Source organism: Pteropus medius, unplaced genomic scaffold (genome assembly GCF_902729225.1).
Source record: "Pteropus medius unplaced genomic scaffold, Ma_sr-lr_union100, whole genome shotgun sequence".
Classification (NCBI taxonomy): Eukaryota; Metazoa; Chordata; class Mammalia; order Chiroptera; family Pteropodidae; genus Pteropus; species Pteropus medius.
Window position 1 is genome coordinate 12191714 of NW_024350325.1, and position 25133 is coordinate 12216846.

The 25133-nt window shown below is 36.6% G+C and overlaps 1 protein-coding gene across 1 annotated transcript in view; it reads left to right on the top strand.

The window, feature by feature from the left end:
- The window catches only part of LCP1 (lymphocyte cytosolic protein 1), a 47025-nt gene extending 23541 nt beyond the window's left edge, over nucleotides 1-23484 (top strand). The window contains exons 8-16 of the mRNA XM_039839479.1: nucleotides 874-1016; nucleotides 3473-3568; nucleotides 5310-5505; nucleotides 7553-7631; nucleotides 8213-8327; nucleotides 9211-9344; nucleotides 15444-15567; nucleotides 18934-19058; nucleotides 21679-23484. Coding sequence (XP_039695413.1) covers nucleotides 874-1016; nucleotides 3473-3568; nucleotides 5310-5505; nucleotides 7553-7631; nucleotides 8213-8327; nucleotides 9211-9344; nucleotides 15444-15567; nucleotides 18934-19058; nucleotides 21679-21811 — 1145 coding nt within the window. The 3' untranslated portion in view covers nucleotides 21812-23484. The remainder of the gene's footprint in view (nucleotides 1-873; nucleotides 1017-3472; nucleotides 3569-5309; nucleotides 5506-7552; nucleotides 7632-8212; nucleotides 8328-9210; nucleotides 9345-15443; nucleotides 15568-18933; nucleotides 19059-21678) is intronic.
- Nucleotides 23485-25133: the final 1649 nt, after the last annotated feature.

A 25133-nucleotide genomic window follows, 5' to 3' on the forward strand; every position in this document is an offset into this window, starting at 1 on the left:
ATTATTAATCTTTTTCTGTTTGTTTGCAGCATCCTATCCGCATTTAGACAATTATAGCCTTGTCCTTAGTAGCAGATCTTGATAAGTATCATATAAAACACAATGTTACTTTCTGATTCTTAGGTACAGATCCTACCAATATGAAATCTGTATCTAAATTCTAATCCTTATACTTTATATGTAAAGTACAATATATTTTTATTATATACTTAATATACAAATCATAATAACCAGTAAAGAATCCTGGGATAATATAAAACCAATACATTAAATATAATACTTTTAAAAAACCCAGAGAACTCAAAACCTGTGAGAAAGACTATTAATTTGCAAATAATGACCTCAGCTAAATTTAAACCTTCTAGCTGAGCAAGAAATATATATTCACCTGGGAAACATAGAGGAAAGAGTTGATTGTACTTTTTGAGATGCTACAATTAGGCAGGTAAACATTGAAATATAAGACACCTATGGGAATAGACAAGAGAGCATTGTTATTACAAAACTGATGTCTTAAAAGCAAAAATGTTGTCATCTCATGAAATGTGGTCTGACAGACCCAGTGGAGCATTCTGAGCCAATAATCTTGGTTATTTCTGTGGCATGCCACCATATTCTTTGGCACAGGATTGAGATTCATTGGTGCCTTTTCTTTCCCATCTGAAAAATAGGGATAATAAATAAGCTTATGATGCCTACGCCTCTTTTTAAGAAATAATAATAAAGTGTTTGCTCTATGAGAAATATTACCACACAGAGATAATGTTGCTATTTTTGGCTTTCCAGCAGAGCTCAATGAAAGTTATAACTAATCCCCCGAAATAGCACCTGCATTCATTTTTTGTTTTTTTTTGGCTGTTTGTGCTTCCTCAGCTCTGATTGCTCTTCTGAGAGAAGGAGAGAGTCTGGAGGATTTAATGAAACTCTCTCCTGAGGAGCTTCTGCTGAGATGGGCTAATTACCACTTGGAAAACTCAGGCTGCAGCAAAATCAACAACTTCAGTACTGACATCAAGGTAGGAGCACTGTAGTTTGAACATGACTGACTGCAGAAAGAAGGGAATTTGGGTGGCAATGGAGAAAAGACAAAGACATTGGGCTATGTCTCTTCAGAACTCTGGGGTTAGTTAGAGAGCGGCTGGTGCTGTTTTTGGAGCCCCTGCTGTTCTCAAGTTCATGTGCGGGTCTAGCACTGGGCCACAGGCAGATGTGTCTGAAGTCCTTGGGACTGCACAGCAACAAAGAAAGATAGGTCTCCCTTGGAGTTTCAATATCAAGAAGGGACAAGGATGAGATAGAGGATAAGAGATAAGACTGCTTTTCAAATATGTGTAGGATCGTAATGTCTCTTCTGATTTTATAAATGAAACCATCAGATCACTATTCCTTTAAAAAATTAAATGAGGACTCTTCTAATTACATTGATACTAGCAAACAGTGTCTATTGCATGCCAGGTACTGTTCTAACTGCTTTATATATGTATTGACTCATTAATCCTCACAACAGACTTTTGAGATAAGGATTATTTTCTCATTTTACAGATAAGGAAACAGAGAGAAAGAGATTTTAAGTAACTTGTTCAAGTTCACATAGCTGGGGATAAAGTCAGGATTCAAATCCAGCAGTCGGTCTCCATTTTCCATGTACTTGACCACTACACTATACGACCACTCTAAAACAGCTTGTGAATTTCTTAAAAGGTTTTCCTTTGTATAACCCAGAGTGACTTTTAAAAGATAATGTTTCTGGAAACCACCTGCAATGATAATTTACCCCAGAGTGTGTAGAAGACATAATAAGTCCTACAACAGATATCCAAAAGGGGCAAGGTTAAGGAGAGCATATACTATGGTTTTCCATTTTATGAAAAGTTCCATGTCAAGGTGAAAGGAAACAGCTGTTGACATTGATGACAGACTAAAATAGAAAGAACTTAAGGTGCGTGCAGTAAGGAATGTTGGAGGAGCAAATGGTGTGAGATGCTGGAATAAAAATATTTCAGTCTTCACTTTCTCAAAACTTAAAGAAATTTTCTCCAAAGAAAGTCAGAGGAAAGGTTACATGCCTCACCAGGAGTCAACCCAGGCTTATAATTTTTTGAGTGACAGCTTCCACCTGCTGCAGACTCCTGGCTTTTAGAACTCAGTGTCTGTCAGGTATGGTGCCAGTTAGAGTGAAACTTCTAAATGTAAAGTCTCCCATTCCTTAGGACTTAAACTAATAATGCCAAATTCATTTTTTTAACTACATCACTTTCATTGGTATTAACGGTCTTCTAGCACCACCGACCAAACTGGGATTTATTAGGAGCTGGAAAACATCTTTCCCTTTGTGTTCAACAGTTAAGCTCTAAAATTGTTTCAGCCAAAATTTTCAAGGTTTTTAGCCAAAATTAGGCTGCTTAATTTAAGCCATGAATTTTCCTGACGTGCCATCACTGAAGTCTAAGTTATTTACGATAACAACCATTTTGGACTTGGGAAGTAGTTCTATGAAATGGGAACTGGCAAGCTGAGCATTTACACAGTAGTTGTGCTTGTTCACAGGGAGCAGCTGCATCCCAACCAGGGTCAGCACTGTGAAATGTATGTCTGAGCAATAGGCAACTTTGGGAGATATCCTTAAATTGCACCCTCAGCAAAGGTGGTAAGAATGCCCATGCTAGAGCGAATGAGAAATATTTCTTAGGATCAGATCAAATGAGGCAATTCTTAGCAAGGCTAAACAGATGTAACACATGCTAGGCAGATTTTATTTGTGCCTAACACCTTCGTGGAACTTTCACTGACTTTTAAATAGCTACAGTAAGACGAGGGGAAGGCAGAAATAAAAGAGACAAAACTCGAAACTTGGTTTCCTCAAGTGCAACATCAATGGCTGGCATTTTCTTGTTTTCATCTTTCTATTGTCACTGGAGGTGAGCATACCTCTGCTTTCCCCAGCTTTAGATAACATTACATGTACTTGTCATCTTAAAGTGCATCTTAATATCTCTCTCTTTTTACATAAAGACTGCTTATTAAAAATCTTTTGCTGATTTTCCATTTAAATGTATTTTTTAAACTCTGCTTTAAACTTCTGCTTCCTTTTTCTGTCACTTTTAAAGAAATTAAACCTTAGCTGACTGACTTCTATAGCCATATAAAAATATATATTTTCCTGCATGCAATTTATTACAGGTAAGTAAATTATTTTTCTCCCTTAAGAACAAAAGAATAATATTTGCATCTTTGGGTTGCCTTTTGTGTCTGTCCTGTATATTTAATTGTTATACTCATTTTTAAAAAGGAAGGCAAATAGAGAAGGTAAACAGACAATTAGAAAATTCAAATTAGTGAATGTTTCCAGCTTTGTTAATTAAGTTGCATTCTTGAATGATAGTCAAATAAGAAATGAAATACATTTGCTTTGGGGAAATTATTGTTATCCTAAGTATGTAATTTGAAATTGTAACTTCTCAATTTCTCACAGGACTCAAAAGCTTATTACCACCTGCTTGAACAGGTCGCTCCAAAAGGAGATGAAGAGGGTATTCCTGCTGTTGTTATTGACATGTCAGGACTAAGGGTAAGGCCATGTTCCAAGTTGTGTTTAGAGAACTTTTGTGTTGGCAGCTCTATTGACCTGCATGACCCTGCCTCTGGGGTTTCAGGATTGAACATCTCTGCTTAAAGCCCTGTTGAAACTATTAAAAACTATTAACAGTTTTGGATCATAATTATGGGAAATTAAATCTGGAAATGAACATTAAGGAAAGGAAGAAACTAATACTAATTAAATGCCCATACACCATGCTAGGTACTTCTGTGTATGTCCCATCATGTAATAGGCTCTATAGCACCAAGAAAGATTACTATTTTCATTTTAAGTACGTGAGTATTATTTCTGGAAATAGATGGGGTATTTCTACAAATAAATAAATTCTCACTTTAAGTGATGAAAAAAACTGAGACTCAGAAGAGTTAATTAACATGTCCAAGATCATATGACAGATTATTAGAAGTTATTTGATCCAAATCTGGGGCTCTTTTCCTCAAGTAATAATAAAGAGAGAAATCCCCACTTGCTGAGTTCCTCCAGCGTGCCCGGTACTATAGGAGGCATGTTGCATAAACAGCCTCTAATCCTTGCAAATATCACTAAGGTAAGTATTAAACATAGTTGAGAAAACTGAAGGTCAGAGAAGCTAGTAATTTCTCATGGCCAAAGAGCCAATACCTAAAACAGCAAGGATTTAAACCTAGGATGGCTCCAAAATTCACCTTGGGGATTGGGAGAAAAGGACTGGGCAGAATCATAGAGTTCTTAGAAGTGTCTGGTTTGAGCATTCTTAAAAACAGTACAATATAGGTCTGAAGGTTAAAATTTCAGTTTTGCTACCACTTTAATATTGATCTTGAGAAATCACCTTACCCATTTTTATGCCTCATTTGATGTCATTAGAGTTAAATCCAATGAGTTCTTATTGAAGTTAACTCATTCCTGAATGAGAAGTAAATCTCATGAAATGTATAATGTATAGTGTTATCTAGTAAAGCATCATATTAAGAAATAATTGTAGTTTAAAGTTCTGTTTCCTGGAAGTTAGTTTTTATAGGCTCTTAAGCACTCTAAGAACTGTGGACCATAATTCAACAAAACTTTTGTTTTCTAAGAGTCTTTTTACAAATGACTGGAGATTCTCTAGAACTAATTAATTGAACAGACATTTAATGTTCAGTGAGTTTTTCTCAATCTGAAGTTTACAAAAGCCAAATTGATATTACATACTTATTAATGACAATATGTAGCTTATATAACTCAACATATTTTGAGTTGCCAATATACCAGCTCAGTGTGGGAAAGGCGGTTATACTAATCAGAAGTTCTTATTGGCAGATGTAAATATCTTTGATGAACTAAAAATAGGAATATAATTTATTACTTAATAAATAAACATTTTTGGTAGACAAAAATCTCATGAAGTCTGGCAAGAAATAATATTAAGCTTAATGGTTGAAAATAATTAAGACATACTTAAGTAATAAATTGTAGAATCTACTGAATATCTTTAAAAATAGGACAACCAACCATTTATCTGAAATGGTTCTATATAGAGATGGGATTCTTAACTTCTCAGATTCCTTTTACTTGTGACTTTCTGACTTTGGTTCAGGCTAATATAAGTAATAATAGCTATTATTAAGTGTCTATTTGCAGTTAAAGACTAAGGATTTTGATAATATTTCCATTTCTTTTTCTGTTATCCACGTCTACTTTGTGCATGAAGAGCCTTGACCCAGCCTTGACATGTCTTTTTTTGTTGCAGGAAAAGGATGACATCCAGAGGGCAGAATGTATGTTGCAGCAAGCAGAGAGGCTGGGCTGCAGGCAGTTTGTCACAGCCACAGATGTTGTCCGAGGGAACCCCAAGTTGAACTTGGCTTTCATTGCCAACCTCTTTAATAGATATCCTGCCCTGCATAAACCAGAGAACCAGGACATCGATTTGGGGGCTCTTGAAGGTAACTGAAAGTCAGTTGATTAAGAGTTTGGAAAGACATTTGCAATTTTAGGGAATCCAAAATCACCTCCTAAGCAAATATAAACTTTTCACATGTCAGGGAAGATTTGCAAATAGGTCATCAATTCTCTGGTACATAACAAAAATAATAAATAGATTAATCAGGTCAATTACCCCCAAGCAGGAATAATCAAGTACTATTATATCACATCCATAATACATGGGCTTCATCCATTATCAGAATTGTTTTAGGGAAGACAATGCATTTAATTATCAGACGAAATAAATCCTGAGTTCCAAAAACCTAATTTATGTACTTAATGGACTGAGTGTTAATTTCTAGAGGCAAGGAATTACAGCCATTCATTATCTAAAAATGATATTTAATTATGCTAGAAGGTGCTTACTAAGATTTTAGGGTTTTTTATTTCTTTGATTTAGGTTATGGGAGGCACACAATCATATTATGAGGCAGAATCCCTGACCATTATATACGGGGGGTTAGTGCCCTAAGATTGAATAAAAAGCATATTGCTTTAGTCAGTTTCTGACAGGTAAAATTGCCAGAGAAGTTTACTCTTTTTTCCCCATCATGAATTAGTCCCAATCTTAAAGCCAAAAAATCAAAACAAAATTAATATCACCAAAGAAAGGAAATTCAGGTTTAAAGTATTGGTTGATCCTTTTCTGCAATGCTTTATTCTATCTGAAAATACAAAATCAATCTGTGTTCCAATACTGCTACATTTGTATCATTTGATAAATTGTGGTAAGGGGTCCATGCATTTTATTGATTCCAAATACATGTATCAAGCCTACTAATCACCTATGTCCAGCTGACTCTAGAACATCCCCCTTTGGGTCTTTCGCTATCACTTGAAATTCAGCATATACAAAATAGACTTGATTATTTTCCCTCCCTTCATTGTCTTTCTACTATACCCCCCATCTTATCAGCTCTTCTTTAGAAGGTCTCCATTTCCATTAATCATACCACTTCTTCTTCTTCAGTCACGAGAACTTTGGGTTTCACTTTGATATCTTCCTCTCCTTTACCTTTAAATGTATTGAATCAGCAAATACTAATAATTCTTCCTGCGTAATTGCGTTTCGATTGTTAGTTTTCCTTTCTGCTCTTCTGGACTCTTATTAAATCATACACCAATTATTTCAATAGGTCTTAGGGGCCTACTCCTCCATTAATCAAGTATTTGAATGTGCCTATATGCTAGTGTCAAACACTACCCTTTCTGCAGGTTTACTTTAAATGCATATTGCCTTCCAGTAGTTTTGTATACTGTTGCCAGGAACATAACAATACTACTTTCATTACATCTCTTACCTTGCTTAAGAACTTATTGTAGTAATAAAAAAAAATAATAATGACTGACATTATCTAATATATCAACGCAAATCTGCTACCTCACACCCAAAGATCCCTGATTCTGATTCCAGCCACTAGATAGCCTTATCTCCATGTACTGTGCCACACAGATGCCTGAAAAGTCAGTTCCTAATGGTTTTAATAAGACTTTGTCTATCACTCTCATTGTGTTCATATTTATGCTATCTCCTACTCCCATCCCTTACCATCCCCCAAATCCTCTCCCCTTTCCTCTTTACTATCCAGGTTTTACTGGCCCTATAAGGTGAAGCTCAAATTCCACTCCCTCCAAGTTTAGCCCATACTATTCTCTTCCCCTATCTCAACTCAAATAGCAAATGTATCTACTTCATATGTTAGCCCTCAAGCTTGCATGATCTCTCTTTGATGCCTAAAAGTCTTGTTTTTTCAGAAAGAATGTAAGCCTTTGAGGGCCAACTCTGAACAGTTTCCCTACAAAGGATCTTGCACACTTCTAATAGATACCATAGAAATACTTCTTCAATCGAAATGGAAAAAAATTAACACAGAATAACAACCGTCATCTAAATTCATTAGGATTTTTTTCATTCTTCTTCAGTTTTTATTACAGCTTCTTTACTTAAACTTTGATAAGGCATATTTTTCTAGGGGCCTAAAAGATAACCAGTCTTCATTAACTTAGGTGAGACAAGAGAAGAACGAACATTTAGGAACTGGATGAATTCCCTGGGCATTAACCCTCGAGTCAATCATTTATACAGGTAAGAATATTTGAGGACTCATCCTTAATGTGAGACACCAAGACCTTGAAAGATCCCCAGGATTCCAAATACTGCTACGGTGTACAATTCTCTTCACAAAATGTGTGTACCTTGATGAGAAAGGGGAAAAGTGACAAACTGACCTGCAGACGTTGGATGTTCAGCTGAGAAACTCGCTTTCGTATACCAACTTTGCTCTATGTTTAGTACAAAATCATAACCTAGAAAAAGGACAAATGTACTACATGTTACCAGCCTATATAATCTGCTCACAAGCAGACAAAACAATAAATGTTAAGTTTGTGGTGGTTTCCTATGCCATTTGTTAGAGTCATGTTTCTTTCCCCGGATGCAATGTGTTTTGGCTGATGGGCATAGTAGGAGTCCTGGGGGATACCTCAAGTAAGTACCCTCAATGTCTGAGTCAGAGTTTTTTCACCTCAAAAGATGGAGCTGCTAATATCAATTTTGCCAAGTTGTGAACGTTCCTTGAGCTAATATATAAAGAAGTTCCTGGCTCACCGTAGGCTCTTTATCAACGTCAGCAACCTGAGAATTCTTTTGTGTTTGTGTTTGTTCAGTGACTTATCGGATGCCCTGGTCATCTTCCAGCTCTATGAAAAGATTAAAGTCCCTGTTGATTGGAACAGAGTAAACAAACCACCATACCCCAAACTGGGAGGCAATATGAAGAAGGTAAATCATGACTCTTCTGATGTTCCAGTAGTTAAGCAAAGTTTTAAGCGTGCAAGACCATCCTGTGCATACTTTATCAGGAGGCCAAACTTAGATAAATAATGTTTATCTAGGGGTTAAATTATAGTAGAGCAATCAGAAACCTGAATACTTTTATTAAAGCAAGTCCATTATTTCTGTTGATTACTTATATATAATTCCATGTTAGAGGTCTTGAAACATTGTGATGTGAAAATTTCAGTTAACATAATTAGAGCAAGCAGGGTTGCTTTTCCCCAGCGGGATCCTCATTCTAATTTTCTGAAGAACTGGAGCTTTGTACTGATACTTTGACTCATATGAATAGTTTGTCTAATATCAACACAGTGAGAACACATTGTTTTATAAAAGTAGCAACAAGGTTGGCACAAACATTTCCCACCATTTCTCATCTCTGTGACTCAATGATCTAACCACAGAAATACCTGTCCCACATGTCAGTTCACTATGTACATATAGGATAGAGAATTCAGATTTTCCATATCATATCTCTATGAATTCAGCTTTTTAGGAATATTATGAACTGGTAACTGAGCATGGCTCTCTATTTATGTAGCGTAATATAGCCATGAAAATGTTCATAATGATGAATTCATTTTGGTTTTGTATTTAAGAGGACACTATGAATAGTTTTTGGTGGAAATGAGAGGTTCTATTTAAGAAAAGATGGAAATTTCTTTGACTAATTTAGAATCTTATGATTTCAGAACCATGTGAGTCTTGAGAGATCATTCAATTTGACCACATTTATTTCATTTTGAGTCTTTATTTCTATTCTTATTTTATCTGGTATTCATCACCATAGAGATGATGACATTAGATTTTTGTCCTTTCTCATTAACAGCTTGAGAATTGTAACTATGCAGTGGAGTTGGGGAAGAATCAAGCTAAGTTTTCGCTGGTTGGCATTGGTGGACAAGATCTCAATGAAGGAAACCGCACTCTAACACTGGCCTTGATTTGGCAATTAATGAGAAGGTAATGCAACTCAGAGGAATGGCTTTTTACTATTATTAACTTAGAAAATACTAGCACATTTTTAGGAATGTGATTTAATCTAGCAAAACTATATTTTAAGCTAAGCTTGAAACCAAAAGAGTGGTTTTTAAAATTTTTTTTCTTATTTTTTCTTTCAGTTCTATCAGTTATGTTTTAGATATTTTGAAACTCTTGTTATTAGGTTCATAAATATTTTAGATTGTTTTATCCTCTTAATCACCCCCATTTTCATTATGGAATGATCTTCTTTATGGCTAGTAATATTTTTTTCTCTGAAATCTACTTTCTGTGATGTTAATATAGGCACTCCAACTTCTTGCTGATTAGTGTTAACAAGACACATCTTTTCCAGCATTTTACTTTTAATCGATATGTGTTAATAACAGATAAAGAAAAGAGATTTTCAAAATAAAGGAGAAATATGCTACATCTACCTATCTATTTGCCATTTCTGATACTCTTCTATGGTATAGATCCAGATTTCTATCTGGTATCATTTGCCCTCTACATGAAATATTTCTAATAGTGCAGATCTGCTGCTGAGGAATTAATTCAGCTTCTACATGTCTAAAAAAAAAATCTATATTTTATTTTCATTTTTGAAAGATATTTTCTCTGAGTGTAGAATTCTAGGCTGATAATTTTTTCTCAAAGATAGTGTTGACTATCTTTTGGCTTGTATTTTTTTCCAATGATAAACCTGTTGTCATTCTTATCTTTGTTCTTCTGTATATAATATGCCTTTTTCCTCGGGCTTCTTTTAAGATTTCTCTTTATCACTTATTTTAAATAATTTGATTATACTGTGTTTTGGTGTCTCTCATGCTTGAGGTTTGTTATGCATCTTGAATCTGTGAGTTTATAGTTTTCATGAAATTTGGAATAATTTTAACTTAATGTCTTCAAATATATCTTCTATACTCATTCTTGTTTGGGGGAAGATTCCAGGTACACACATATTTGGTCATTTGAAGTTGCTTCAGATTTCACTGATGCTCTATTTACTTTTCTCCTCTATGTGTCATGTTTTTTCTCTAAGCATTGCATTTTGGATAATTTATATTGTTTTGTATTCAAATTCACTACTCTCTTCTGCAGTGTCTAATCATCATCAATCCCATCCAGTATATATAATGTTTATCTCAGACATTATAGTTTTCATGCATAAAAATTTGATTTGGGTCTTATCGGCATCTCCCATAGCTTTTTCCTCCACCTTCTTGAACATATAGAACATAATTACATAATAGACCTGTTTCTATTAATTGATTTTTATCCTCATGATGGGTCATATTTCCCTGTTTCTTTACATGCATCCTAATTTTTATTTTATTGGTAAAAATTTTTACCTTGATGGGTGCTGGATAATTTCTGTTTTCCTTTAAAGATTCTTGAATTTTGTCCTGGGGTATAGTTAAGTTACTTAAACATGGATGATCCTTTTGAAGATTACTTAAAATCTTAATTAGTCTTGAGCTAATTTTGTATCTCAATACTTAGATTATCTCTTCTGAGTACTTTACTTGACGCTCTGTGTATCATAATGTTCTTCCACTCCAGCTGGTGGGAACTGAACTATTTCTAGCCCTATGTGAGCTCCAACTATTGTTGTGCTCATTCATTTATGACAATTCTTTTCCTGGCCTCTGGCACTGCATGCATTCACTGAGAGTACTCAGCTAATGACTTGAGGCGAACCCTCTGAAAATCTCTGGAATTTTCTTTCTAGATGACTCTGTCCTTTACAGGCAGCTCCCTCCTCAGGTATTCTGTCTCACAAATTCTAGGCACGTTGCCTTCCTTGAGTTCTCACTCCTTCCCTTCGACTCATGGGAACTGCCATGTTCCGTTTGGGCTCTTTCTCTCTGCACTATAGCTAGGACAATCTTAGGACTCACCACATTTGTTTTCCTTCTTTCAGAGACCACTGTTTTGCACTTCCAGTTGTCCAATGTCTAAACTACATTATTTCATGCGTTTTTTCATTGAATATTAGATGTTTAAGGCAGAAGGGTAAATCTCGTCCTTGTTATTCCATCATGACCAGAAGCAGAATTTTATGCTAGTTCTTTAAAAGAAAGCTTTAGATAGCTTTTAGAGTTGAATATAAACTCAATTACTATGAGAGCTATATGATGATATTATTAAACAATAGTGGAATATAGTAAGATATATAAATAGAAAATAAATTGTAAGAAAAATAAACAACTTTTGGTACAAAAGTAGTTTTAAAAGAATTTTAGAGAACAAATCTATAAGTATAAAATCATTTATTTTTAAATGCTTTGCTCTTTCCTCTTTTACTGATAGTTCTGACGAGGCAGAAGTCTTATCACTTAATTAGAAGCTATGTTAATGTGACTTAATTCATTTTTCTACCTGGAAGTAAGCTCCAGAAACCATGTGTCACATTGTCTTATGTCTAACAAGGTAATGGCAGTGACACATCAGCTTTATTCCCAGGCCACCGTTTGCAGATCTTTATTTTTATAATAGTCCTCAAAGTAATTATTTCAATGTTTCCAGGTGCCGTAGGATAATCAGAAGTGATTATGATATATTTCACTACCCAATTCACATTTGCTTTATTAAGTATAGTGCTCTGCTAACTATTTCTAATCTGGGGTCTCCTTGAAGATTGAAGGCTGGACTCATAAAACTCTGCTGACACAGAAAACTCCAGACCCAAAGAAACTTCAACTCTATCTTCTATTTTACTTCCTGTATCTAGAACATTACCTAAGGTTCCTAAGGATCATTCTCACCAGTATATTTTCAGAAACTATTTTTGAACTATTCTCTACTGTCTTTCACATGTGTTTTTAATTCTTAACAGACTGGCTTTTGAGACTGATTGTGTTAAAAACCAAAGCAAAAATCTTTTTAGTTGCAAAAGCTAAGTTGAGTTATTGGTTTGAATATAAAATAATCTTTGATATTTTCTGTTTTAATGGTTAAAAAAACCGAGGCCAACTCTATTCTATTTTGAATTTCATAATATCTGAAAATCACCTTGTAATATGATCTTCGTTATGAAAGTTTTATAAAAAATGTGGCCCAAAGTAATACTTTATGCCTGATATATATATGGCTACTGCTGCTGTTGCCACCTGGTTAATAAGTCATATTTCTCATGAGTGTTTACTATATTAGAATTGTGCATGTAAGAAAGCGAAGAGAGAAATACATTACTGTTGAGGGCTGTGAACTGATGATTTTGCAAATGCCACCAGAAGGAACTTTTTTTCTCTATATGCTACATATTAACAAACCTATTAAATTTAGAGCCAGTTCTAACTAGAATTTATTTCACTGGATTGCACAGATATGCTAATAATTTGGTTATTATCTGGGCAATAAATGGCATGTCATTTTTTCCCCTAAAAACAAATGAGATATGTGTGCTTAAACTTCTCTTGCCCCTTTAGTAGCTTGGAAATTATTTTCAAATTGAAAAGCTGATAAATAGTGTGTGTAGAAATTTAGAGGTGAAAGCCTGAAACAAGCAGGCTGCTGGCAGATAGCAACGATAGTTAGACTCCAGCACGTGAACAGAGTCTGAGCAGGTTAATGAGGGGATTCTCCCCAAATCAAACGAGTTGTGAACAGCGAATTTGAGATAGGTCATTGAAAAACAAAACACTGAGGTTTGTCCTTCTGGTTCAAATGTTAAATAAAACAAGTACTGGAAATCAGGAAAGCAAACAAGTTAATGACCACAACCCACCTGGTACCACACATGCATACCTCATCAATCTTCTTTTGTTGAATGAGGCACTAACTGAAGCAGAGGCTCATGATGTTGTTTCATCTTGACAGAGGGCTTTCAGCACAGCACAGTTTTGCAAACACAAGTGGTACTGGCATCTTGTCTGGAGGGTTCCATTTAATAATAGCACAGTTGCCTCGAAACATGTTTGATGATATTAGAGTGTTTCACAAGGAAAATCACAGCTAGACACAGGCCAATTTCTATATTTAGTGCTTTGAGTTGAAGCTCCAACCTAATTCTATCTTTTCTTCCCTTAGTTTTTGCCATTGTATTTATAAGCAGGTATCGGATTCCATTTTAAACATCTGCATCTCCCTTGATGTGGCAGAAAGACAACTTTGTGCTTGCCAAGACTCTGTGCCACGTTGAAGGGCTATTTTCAAATCCCTGAGTGCATTTGTCTGCCTGCACAATTTTCTGCATTTTCCCCTGCCCTTTAGTGGCTTTTTAAGAAAATTTCAAAGATAGACTTTTATATAAAGGTGAGCTTTTCCTCTGTGCCATTTCTTTCCCTAGCTTAAGAAGCTGATCAGAAAGTTCTGTTTCTGTCTACTTGAGAGTGTCAACAAAGGAGGCTGGGACTCTTGACAAAGAGAAATGAGAATAAAGTCCTGAGATTACTGAAGCTGCTAGAAGATTAAACTTAGTTTGTTTTTATCAGGCTATATATAGACATGACCTAAGGGAGCAGAGACAGAGACATGCACATAAACTCCATCAAAAGTTCTGGGAAACAAGTTAGAAGTAACTGTAACGATGATTAATACACTGTATGGGTTGGAAAAAAAATGATGCTTGAGCTGTGAATTGTTCAAAGAATTAAAAATTGTTTGCCAGAGAACATAGCTGAGTCACAGAAGCAAGGAGGCAGGGGACAGGATCATGCATGGTATGGTAGGGGAGCTACTAACATTTCTGCGAGGTTAAAATATGAGCGTGTATGTCCATGAGGGGGATGGGGATAAGGCTGGGAATAGAGGAGGGAATAAGAAACCAAGGCTTCACTGAAAAGAGATACTAAGGCCAAATTGTGAAGGGCCTCATGTACCAATCTAAGGAATTTTACCTGTATTCTATGGGCCATGGAGAGTCACTTCAAATGACATGACTGGAACTGTACTTTAGAAAGGTAGTTCTATGAGGAGGAGAGGCAGAATGAAGAGAAACCAGTTGATTTGAGGGAGTCTGAGGATGTATAATTAAGAGGACTTTGATGCCAGATTGGTGAACATGATTTTTTTTTATACAGATAAAGTTGCAGAGCCCTTTTCCTCCCCACCTATAATAATGGGAAGGTATTATAACCTGGAGGAAGCAGGGCATCATTCCTATTTCAGAGATTAAACTTGAAACCCATGTGAAAAATTATGGGAGAATTGTGTTTTCCATAGAAACAGTAACTAAAAGAGGATACCCAATGGATTTTGTAAGCAGAATCCTAGGCACCCAACTAGAAGATGACCTCATTTAGGTAGGCCCTCCCTCCAGATGATACTCAATGGCAGGGTACTTGAGTTTCAGAGTGAACAGCAGCACACTAAAACACTAGCCCTGAGAGTCTTTCTTGGGTTTATTAGACTGAAACTTGAGGCCAACAAACCTGCTCAACTGCTTGGCTTTCTTCTGTGTATTTCCCCTTTCAGAGGGAGTAGCTTTATAGAATGGTGAGACTTCTCTGTTCCATGAAATTTTAAGAGCTTGAAGTATCTTCTTAATGAATGTTTTCCAACTCAGTTCCCAGAAACAGCATGTATCTAAAGTAATTCTTACTCTCACACTGGAGATTAACTTTGGTTTCTATTTAAAGTGACTTCCGTGTGAGGCATTCCTAATCTGCTTTTACGATATAAGAAGGAAAATATGTTTTTCCTTCAATACGTTGGCTATTTGGGCTTTTCTAATACTGAATTATTCCTTGATTTTTATGGTTCCCTTAAGAAAAGCATTACTGGTTCAAATCTTTTGGTTTACTTTCCTTCCCTTCTTTTTCATCTGCTTTCTCTTCCTACCCAGAGCAATTACTGCTTAAAAGAAGGTATTTGCTCTGCATCTCACTCTAACGACCACAAAGTTACATTTTAAGTCATTCTAAAATTCTAAAAGGAACTAATGTGTGTGTGTGTGTATATATATATATATATATATATATATATATATTTTTTTTTCTCCCCTCCATTAAAGTATTGTGTCCAGGCTGTCTCCTGGAACATACTAGAAAGAAAATAACATTTTCTACCCTTGCTGCTCTCTGTGATATTGAATTCTTCAGCAACTTTTCTCCAGAAATCATTCTTGATTTTGTTCAGGTACACACTGAATATTCTGGAAGAAATTGGAGGTGGGCAAAAGGTCAACGATGACATTATTATCAACTGGGTGAATGAAACATTGAAGGAAGCAGAGAAAAGTTCATCTATCTCTAGTTTCAAGGTAAAATTCTTAGTCTACTACTTGTGGCCACCTGAGATCTATGCTTAAAGTTATTGTCTTTTCTCTACATACATTTTAAAGTGACCTTTAGTGTGAGGGATTTGAGGCTCCCCATCCAGTTTTGATTTTACTTGAATGACCCATTATTGTTTTGATGTTCATAAGCTGTTTTGTTACCATTTGGAGTAATCTGAACTCCAGAATTGCCCTGGTAACACTGGGAGTCCCCAGTTCTTTTCACCAACACAGCAAAGAATTACAGCTCAGCGAGATTTAGGAAAGGTAAAATTTATTAAAGTACATTTTAAGGAAGAAGCACCTAAATGGCTATTACCACATGGAAACAAAAGGCATGATTAAAGTATACTCCAAGCAAAGAGCGGGTTACAGTAAGGGCTATAACCTCATGGAAGTGGGGAGGTCTGTATTATATTAGTGCCATGATGGAGATGTTACAAAGACGTTCCTAGATGATTGGCACATGAGGTCATTTTGATTGACATTTGGCTGTTATATAACTCTCTGCCTACTGTTCATGCAGTTACCCAGAATTCAGTCTGTTATAATTAGATTCCTGAACTTCCAGGCATGGGCATGATATTTTAAAGATGGTGTAATGGGGCTAGGTCACAGGGAAGTTAGAGGAGGACTGATGGCACAGGCCCTTGTGGCCGAATTTAACCAGCTATTGGTTTATGGCTCTTCATTCTTTTGTTCTTCAGAGTGCAGGGGTGATTTATAACTATAAAATGGGTGTTTAAGGGAGATCTCTGGGCTGGCCCTTTGTTCCTTTATTCCCCCGTTGCTCATGTCTGTCTAACTACCTAACAATTTCATTGATAAATTTCTTTTCACTTTTTCTTATAATAATTAATTTTTAAAAACCATCATTTTTTACACACCATTTCAGGCATTGTTCTTCCAAAGTACCATAAAATATGATAACATTTTTTACATATGTACAACTCCATGATTCAGATTGTTAACATTATGATGGTGAAATGGAAAATGCTAAAAGATCTCCCATTTGGTGTTTTCTGAGAAAAAGCAGTTGTATACTTATATCCAAATCCCATTTTTATTAATAATAACATTACCTTATATTAAATTTCTTAGCTCATGTTTCATCCATTAACTGGATCCTTCCCCAAGGGACCTGTGCACTTGATCCATATTATAATGTTTATGACATCTTAATTACATTTTTGTGATTTAAAGGTCAAGATTGGGGGGAAGGAACCCCTTCAGAGTTGTATTACCAGGGTCGGTGAGGCATTTTACAATATCAACTTTCTGCTCTAAAATCAAGAAAAAATTAAAATCTCTCCTAAAAGGGCAGAAGGTATCTCTGGGTTGGGCTATACAAGCAGTGCCCATTCCTAGTGAGCTCATCACAGATAACAGCTACCTCTGTCCCCCTTCCAGTTTATCATTCAGTCTAGATTGCTGAGCAGGGATAGGAGCAAAGGCTGGTGACAGACATAAGCAAGTTCTTTCCAGAAAGATATTTGGAAAGGTGGAGAAAAAGAGCAGAAAAGGGCACATGGAATGCACTCTATCAGGGGCTCCTTTTTCGTAATGTCTCATTTCATCCTCACAAACGTTATGAAGTCAGCTTTACTGTTTTCTTCATTTTATAAGTGAAGAAACTGGAGCTCAAGTTAACTTCTGAGGTTAGGACTATTGATTCTAGGTGATGGTCCATTATTGAAGAGAAAACATCTTTTATCTGCAAATGAGGTTGTAGAACAGAGTATATCTACAGATCACTTAACTGCTACTGTGAAATAACTAGTTAAATAGCCCAGGGGTGCATCTCTCTGTAACTAGCTGCCCCTGAATCCTATTACATTCCCCTAAGGCTTCTGGAGTGTTCTCTCTCTGAGGATTCACCTTTGAGAATGTTTGACAATTCTTTTGTCCCTTGTTCCTCTCTGCACTTTCTCCTGCCTTCTCACTGCATCATTTCAGAATTAAGTAAAAAGGACCACAGAAGGAACATGTCAAATTAATCGCACATTGCTTTTAAAGCGAAATCCTTAAAAAAAAGAACATAGCCCATTCTTGATTAACCATAGTGGAAATATTCCTTGTCCCCTCCTCATCTATGAATGCTTCCAGATGCTGGCCATTTCTCTGCCTGTCAGTACCTTTACAAGATTGTGGACAGAAAGTAGAAAAGAAGGCGAAACTCAAATACCTGCATTTTGCTTCCCTTGTATTTCTTCACCAAAAGTTTCTGTGGAGATAGATACTCAGGATAATGGTGGAATTAGATTATGATTATATATTGATTTCAACTTTGTTACTCAGGAGTAAATAAAAATGAAGCTATTATATTTTTAAAAACGTTTTTCTACCTATACAGAGGACCAATGCTAGAGACCTAGTGTCTTTCTTACAGGTGTCTTGTGCCTTGTTTCTTGCTTGGAATTGATTTTGATTTGAACCCTCAAGATATGAAGTATTTGGACTTGATTGTGCTCAGATGGAGACAAGCAGTTGCCTCTCCATCTCTACATTCACAGGTCCCGAGGAGAGAGGAGAACAAATGGTGCAGAAGTTTGTACTTCACACTTTAGAAACATTTACAGCTCTAGGTCTGACCATGAAAAGATTTACAAATGCTCAGGATTTTAAGTTGGAATATCTGGGTTAATATTCCAGCTCTACCATTCATCAACAAGTCACTTAACCTCAGAAACTCCCTTTACTCATTGTAAATTAAATTTGAGTGTCTGCATTTTTGGTGACAAGTGAGATAACTTAGTTAAAAGTACTGAGCAAATTGTGAGACACCAACAAATATTAGTTACTGCCATTGCATTTGATCACATAATTACCATCACTATCTCCTTGGACCTATGGACTCTTTTCTATCCTTGAGGTCCCTAAGAAAGGAGCATCTACCGAAGCTCCTGCCCAACTGAACTCTTATCACTATCCTTGCCTATCACCTCTGAAATGTCCCCCCAAAAGGAAGCAAGGTTTTTCCTAATGTTTTTGGTCTCTCCTTTCTGATGGTTTCTTTTTCAAATCATCCTTTCCTCTATTCATAAACATTAAATATATTTCAAACTTTATGTTTTTTTCTAGTTGTACTTTCTTTCATTCACTCACTATTTGAGAATGACCCTCTGCCTGTTGGCAGACAATGGGTTTTCTCTACTTAATAAGCCACTGGAAAGCTTCTGATGCCTCTACAGTAACTACAGTTAATTCAAAACACCATGTCCAACACTGTGGCATTTTCCAGACCATGCTATATATATTTCATTTTTAAGAGGAAAGAACCACCCATTCCTTGAGCAAAATAGAAGTAACTTGGGGGCATACTGATAAAACCTACCCTTTCTCTCTGTGCAGGACCCAAAGATTAGTACCAGTTTGCCTGTTCTGGATCTCATTGATGCCATTCAAACTGGTTCCATTAACTATGACCTTCTGAAGACAGAAAGCCTGAACGATGAAGAGAAGCTCAACAATGCGAAGTATGTAAATAAACCTGAGGTCAGGGAAAGAAGGACCGAATCAGTTACTGGATACCTATAAAGTCTATTGCTCATGCCTTTGTGCAAACACTTTAATTTCACTATTAATGCTTTTTCTTCTCATGATTTATTTTGTCCCATCATTATTTTAGATATTATACAACAATAGTTTAAGTCTTCTAGTGGTAAGGGAGTAAGACCAAAAAAACAAGAATATTCTTCCAATTGATAAGCAAGCCTATAGTTTCATACAATCAATTTTCTAACCATAATCTATAGGAGACTTCCTAAATAAAGTCTGTATGTGGCAGGCCTGAATATAAACACCCTTTTGTGAATATATATGGTTATGAATGGGCAAGGCGGGGATCAAGACCAGAGTCTTCACCAGCTTGGAAGCAGCTGCCATTTTCTTTACCGTGTAGAGTGAGGGTCAGCAGACTACAGTCTGTGAGCCAGATTTGGCCTATTGTCTGTTTTTATAAATAAAGTTTTATTGAAACACAGCCATGCTTATTTATTTATATATTTTATGTAGCTGCTTCCCTGCTACAACAGCAGAGTTGAACAGTTGTGACAAAGCCTACAAAGTCTAAAATATTTACTATCTGGTCTTTTATGAGAAGTTTGTTGACCTCTACTCTAGAAAGGCACCTTTCTCAGAGAAGGTTGTGTTGCTTACCTAAGGCTGCAATAACAAAATACCACAAACAAGGTGACCTCACAGAAATTTATTCTATCACAGTGTAGAGGCTACAAGTCTAAGATCGAGGTATCAGCAGGCTTGATTCCTTCTGAGGCTTCTGAGGGGAAGAATCTATCCCACACCTCTCTCCTGCCTTCTGGTGTTGGCCAGCAATCCTCGGCTTATAGATGCATCACTCCAATCTCTGCCCCCATCTTCACATGCCCTTCTCCCCTGAGTGACTTCACATGGTTGTCTTTCCTCTGTGTGTTTGCCTGTGTCTCTTTCTCTTTTCTTATAAGGATACCAGTCATACTGGATTAGGACCCAATACTATTTCAGTATCACCTTATCTTAACTAATTACATCTTAAACAATCTAAGATGCTAAAGGATAGGTGACATATCTTTTTGAGGTGACAAGGTTTTTATATATCAACCTCAATAGTACCCTTCTCTCTGTTCCCAATTTGAGACCTGTGTTCCTGGTATGCTGTTGTTTAGCACAGTCTAATGGAGATAATATAAATAATTAAATGGCAATTAAAATAGAGTGTGATGGATGGTATGGAAGGGGGAGTACAGGATGCTGTGAAGGGGACAGGAAGGAAACAGAAGCTCTGCAGAGAAAATGACATTAATGCTGAAATAGATTGAAAGGACAAGTAAGAAGGAGCTAGACGGGTGAAGGAAATAAGAATACTTCAAGTAGATGGAAGAGCATGTATGAAGACCTAGAATTTAAAAAAAAAAAAAGACCTTGAAAAGACCTTGAGCCTAGATGTTCAAGAGAGAGGTGATTAGGTTTAAGGAACTTGCCCAAGGTTTTACAATTATTAAGTGGTTCTACTAAGATTCAAAGTCCGACTTTAGGGCGCAGGCTCCTAAGCACTATCCTATAAGGACAAGATACAAAATTTCTTAAATAACAGGCAAAAGGAATTATATAAAATCCTAAAAAAATGCTTATGGTGTCAAGATTGTGATTTTTTTAAAGCTCTATTTTCTAATTTTCAACAATTTTCCTTTTAGATTTTATTATTGAAAATATACTTTATTTTATTAATAATGAATATAAAAGAAGTGATTGAGAGATGGATAAGGAGAAAGAAGGTGGACTACACCAGCGTGATGTTCTTAATTTAATTTGATTTATAAAGTAAGACTAAAGTTATTTTAGAGTGGCAGAGGGAGTGATGAGGTCTTGGGTAAAATGGAAAATCTCTGGAGTAGTCATTGCAAGAAATTCCCAGATAATAAATGAAATGAATGGAAGAACTTACAGGTGATAATAATGTGAGCTTATTTGAAAATAGATTACAGTTAATAAAAATTATCTTCCTATAACTATAAATAGAGCAAAAATGTTTAGATGCATCTATGATCATTTTATGTGAAAAATGTGTAATATAATACTCTGGCTATTTTAATAGTATAGCAACATAAATAAATACATGTATATGTGTATAAGGGTTGGAACTGACAAGAAATAGAAGGATTCGTGCATAAGGTTTCAAATGCATTTCTTTTTTTTCCTTGCAGATATGTTTCTGGAGTTAAAATATAAGCTGCAGACTTTCCCTAGCACACATTCTTATTCAGTTTCATGGCTTTTTCTACTTCTATACAGCCTCAGACAATACTCATGATGTAGGCATCAAAAGTGGCAGGAGCTAGGAAGACCTCTAAGAACAAATAATAAATTTAGTAAGCCAGACAGCAAGTCTGATGAAGTCAGGAGCTTTGTCAAGCCAAGATTTACCCAAAAAAGTGGAAGGATGCCAGTGAATTGCTTTAGCCGTACCAGGAGTGAGTTCTGTATTATATATAGAATGTAGTATATAGTATATAGCAGTATATAGTGTATATAATGGCTATAACTATGATACTTTTGTTGCTCTGGCTCTCCTCATTCTTCCTTTTTTCTCCTTTTCAGGTATGCCATCTCTATGGCTCGAAAAATTGGAGCCAGAGTGTATGCCCTTCCAGAAGACCTGGTTGAAGTGAACCCCAAAATGGTCATGACAGTGTTTGCTTGCCTCATGGGGAAAGGAATGAAGAGGGTGTAAGGTCCAGTGGGGTGAGGCTGGAGGTGGCACACTCATCTCTGACTGCTCAGCACTAAATGTTCCCAAGAAGCACGGAAATGATTTAAGCCATTCCAAAGTTCTCTACTTGGTAACATTATGCAAAATCCATAAAGTGTAGACCTGTTCAGCCAGGTAGCCTCTCCGGTATTTAACAAAATTTCTTCATTCTTTGCAGTAGACCCAATCTCTTACAAATATATATTTTTTTTTACCATGAATTTATTGCTTCTTTGAAAATCTAGAGAAAAAAAGAATTTATTTTTCAGACACTGTTCCTGCTTTCTGCCATTAGTCAAACATAGAAGGTGCAGTGTTATTAATTTTAACATAACCTTTCAAACTAGCTTAATTTGGCTGCATTATTGTTTCAGGTAAGGACCAGCAGAAGTAATCATTAAACCCAGTCCTAAAGCCTGTTTCTGGAGGTCAACATGTGATCTGAAACAAGCCTCTCTTTCTGTCCCCCGTCTCGTATACTCTATCTCCCTGTCACTTTGCTCTCTACCCTCTCAGAACTATGCCTCCTCTATGGCCCACTTCTGTAAGCCTTCCTTATCTCTGGGCCATTTGGAACATCTGACAAATCAGTCAGGCTTTTGGGGTCCCAAGATTCTCTAGTAACCTGCAGAAGTAAAACTCAATATCAGAGCTTTTCCTCATACTGTGGTCCCACATGTTATCAGTTTTGATTTTTTTTTTCAGACAGTAGGAAACCTTCTGTTTTCTATGCTAGGATTTGGGCTCAGTTCAGATCTAACATCTTGAAAACTTATGCCTTCAGGTCTATTCTTAATTCTTGGTTAGCTCCAAGGAGAGTGTAATTGAGCAGCAAACCACGAGGAGACAGCATGGAGATATAACAAAGCATCTATTCTCTGGTGTGGCCTCTCCATTTAGCCCTACATGGTAGACCTAGTTATTGTGGTATGCTAAATATCTGGTGACTGGGAACAATCCTGCTCTGCTTTTATTTGCTCTTAAATCTTAGTGTATCTGATTGCTGCCAGGCCATATTGTCAATGTGTACTTCTTTGATACGGTAGAAGCCACCCGCAAACTTCCAGGGGGCAATAAGTGCCAATAAACAAAGCCTCCACCTCACGCCCCCCTACACACATACTTAGCCATACCTACTCAGATGTCAAGCTGAATAAGAGCTGACTGAGTTGCTTTACAAAGAGCCAATTTACTGGATGTTTAAAGAATTCCAAAACAAAACCAGAGGAACAGTGTGAATTTAAGCAATCTAATAGATTATAGAATTTCCATGAAAACCTACCGAAGCTAAAAAGCAGAGCATTGTGAACCAACACTAGATTTTATCGTGCTTAAAGTGCTCATCAGTGAGGTATCTTCCTTAGTGGGTAGTACTAATGGAACTTATCCATTTTTCAAAGCACTTGAAATGCATTGCCCTGGAGCTGCTCCTTGTCAGTAGACTCAGGTAGCCAATACGTGGTTTCTCCCAGGGCATAATCTGTGTTTCTGCAGCATCTGAAAGAAAAGTGATTGGCTTTGTCTTAATTCACACTTAATGTAGCCTCAGGTGATTCTTTTCTGTCTGCCTCCCCAAAGAATGTTTCTGTCTTAATGGAAAATGAAGGAAAAATAGTGTTTAAGATGTCTCCAAATAAAATGCTCTTTATATTGGTTGTCCTTTGAAGGTTTCATAACTTATTCATTCAGCCAACATGCATTGAGTGCCTAATATGTGCTAGGCACTGTGAAAGATTTTGGAAATATGCTTATAAATGAGACAGGCATTACACTCAGCTGAGGGGGCCGGGGGGCGGGAACAGATGTTAAACAAACTGACAGCTGTGGTAAGTGATTAATAAGGGATGGTGAGACTGGACCTTAGAACAGAGGAAACAGGTTAAGGAGAAATAGTTTGTCTGAAAACTGAAGAGTAAGTTGAAGTTAGTTCAACAAAGAGGAGGCTAAAATTAAAGTTGAGACAAAATTTTCAGAAACACATTGAACCCAGTTGTGAACAAAAGCCAGACTTGGGGATTGATGCAAAACGGCTTTTAGAGTGATTTGAGAAGGAATCTTTTGGGTTGGCAGTGCCAGTGGTCTCCTCACTAGCCAGTCTGGGCCTCACTTGGGCAGGCAAAGGTGGTGGGGGTGGGGCGGGGGATATGCTGATAAATTCTGCTGCAGCCCTCTTTCTCTTAGGTGGGCTGCTATGACAAAAGCATCTATTTGGCATGGTCACATTCTCACCTACAGAGGCACCACAATCCCACACAGCTGCTAGAAATCTGGGCTTTTGTGCTTAAAGCTGTACGTCCTGGCTTCAGCAGCAACTTTTTGGTGATGGCTCTTTTCTGTCTGGAACATTCCTTCAGATTCTACACTTAGGAGGTAGCTGCCTTCCTTACATATAAAGAGATTACAAATATTAAGTGTTTTTTTGAACAAGTCTACATTGATAAGTCTCCTGAACATGTTCAGGATAGCAGAATAAACACCCTCAAGAAAAGAAAACCAAGACTCTTCTTGGAGAAGAGAAGGATAAAGGAATACAGCAATCTAAGCATGATTATTTTTCTAAATTTAAAAATTTATTGTTACATTTAAATAATTCGGGTATAGCATCAGAAATTAAAATTGTACCAAAAAGTCTACAATGGAAAGTAGGCCACTTTCTCATTGTGTCTAGTGATTTGCTTTGAAGCCGGCTCATATCAGCTCACTGAAGCTAATTTTTTAGCTTATTATCATTAAACCATCATTAACTTGAAATTGCCCATGATGGGGAGTATTTACACCACAGATATAATCAAAATCTACAAATAGGGTGTTTTTTTAAATCTCTAGAGAGCTAGTTTATCAACCCACCACTGTCTTTGTCTCAGTTCCTTAGTTCCCCTCTGTAATGCAGGAACCCCAGGCCTGGAACTTGCTCCTGGGTTTGGATATTTCAGAAGAACCACCGGGATGACTAGTTTATTTTAATCTCTCAAATGTAGTGTAATTGGGAAAGTGTAATTTAATTTAAAGCTGGTTAAGGTAACCGTCTATTGGTGAGAAAAGCCATTTATTACTCACAAGGCAGGGAAGCTTCAGCAGTGGCTGGTCGAAGCTGCAGGAATGATGCTGTTGACCAAGAGCAAGCAGAATTTTTTATGCCCACAAGCAGAGGGAGGGGTTATCTCATTGCTTCTCAGATGAGAGCAAGATATGCTGCTTGGTTACAGGAGCAGATAACATCCATGGGAGTAGGCATTGCTGAAAGCTCTTGATGTAGTGCCTTCCTTGGCTGCTGGTCAGGCACCTATCAGTCAGTCTTCTCAGT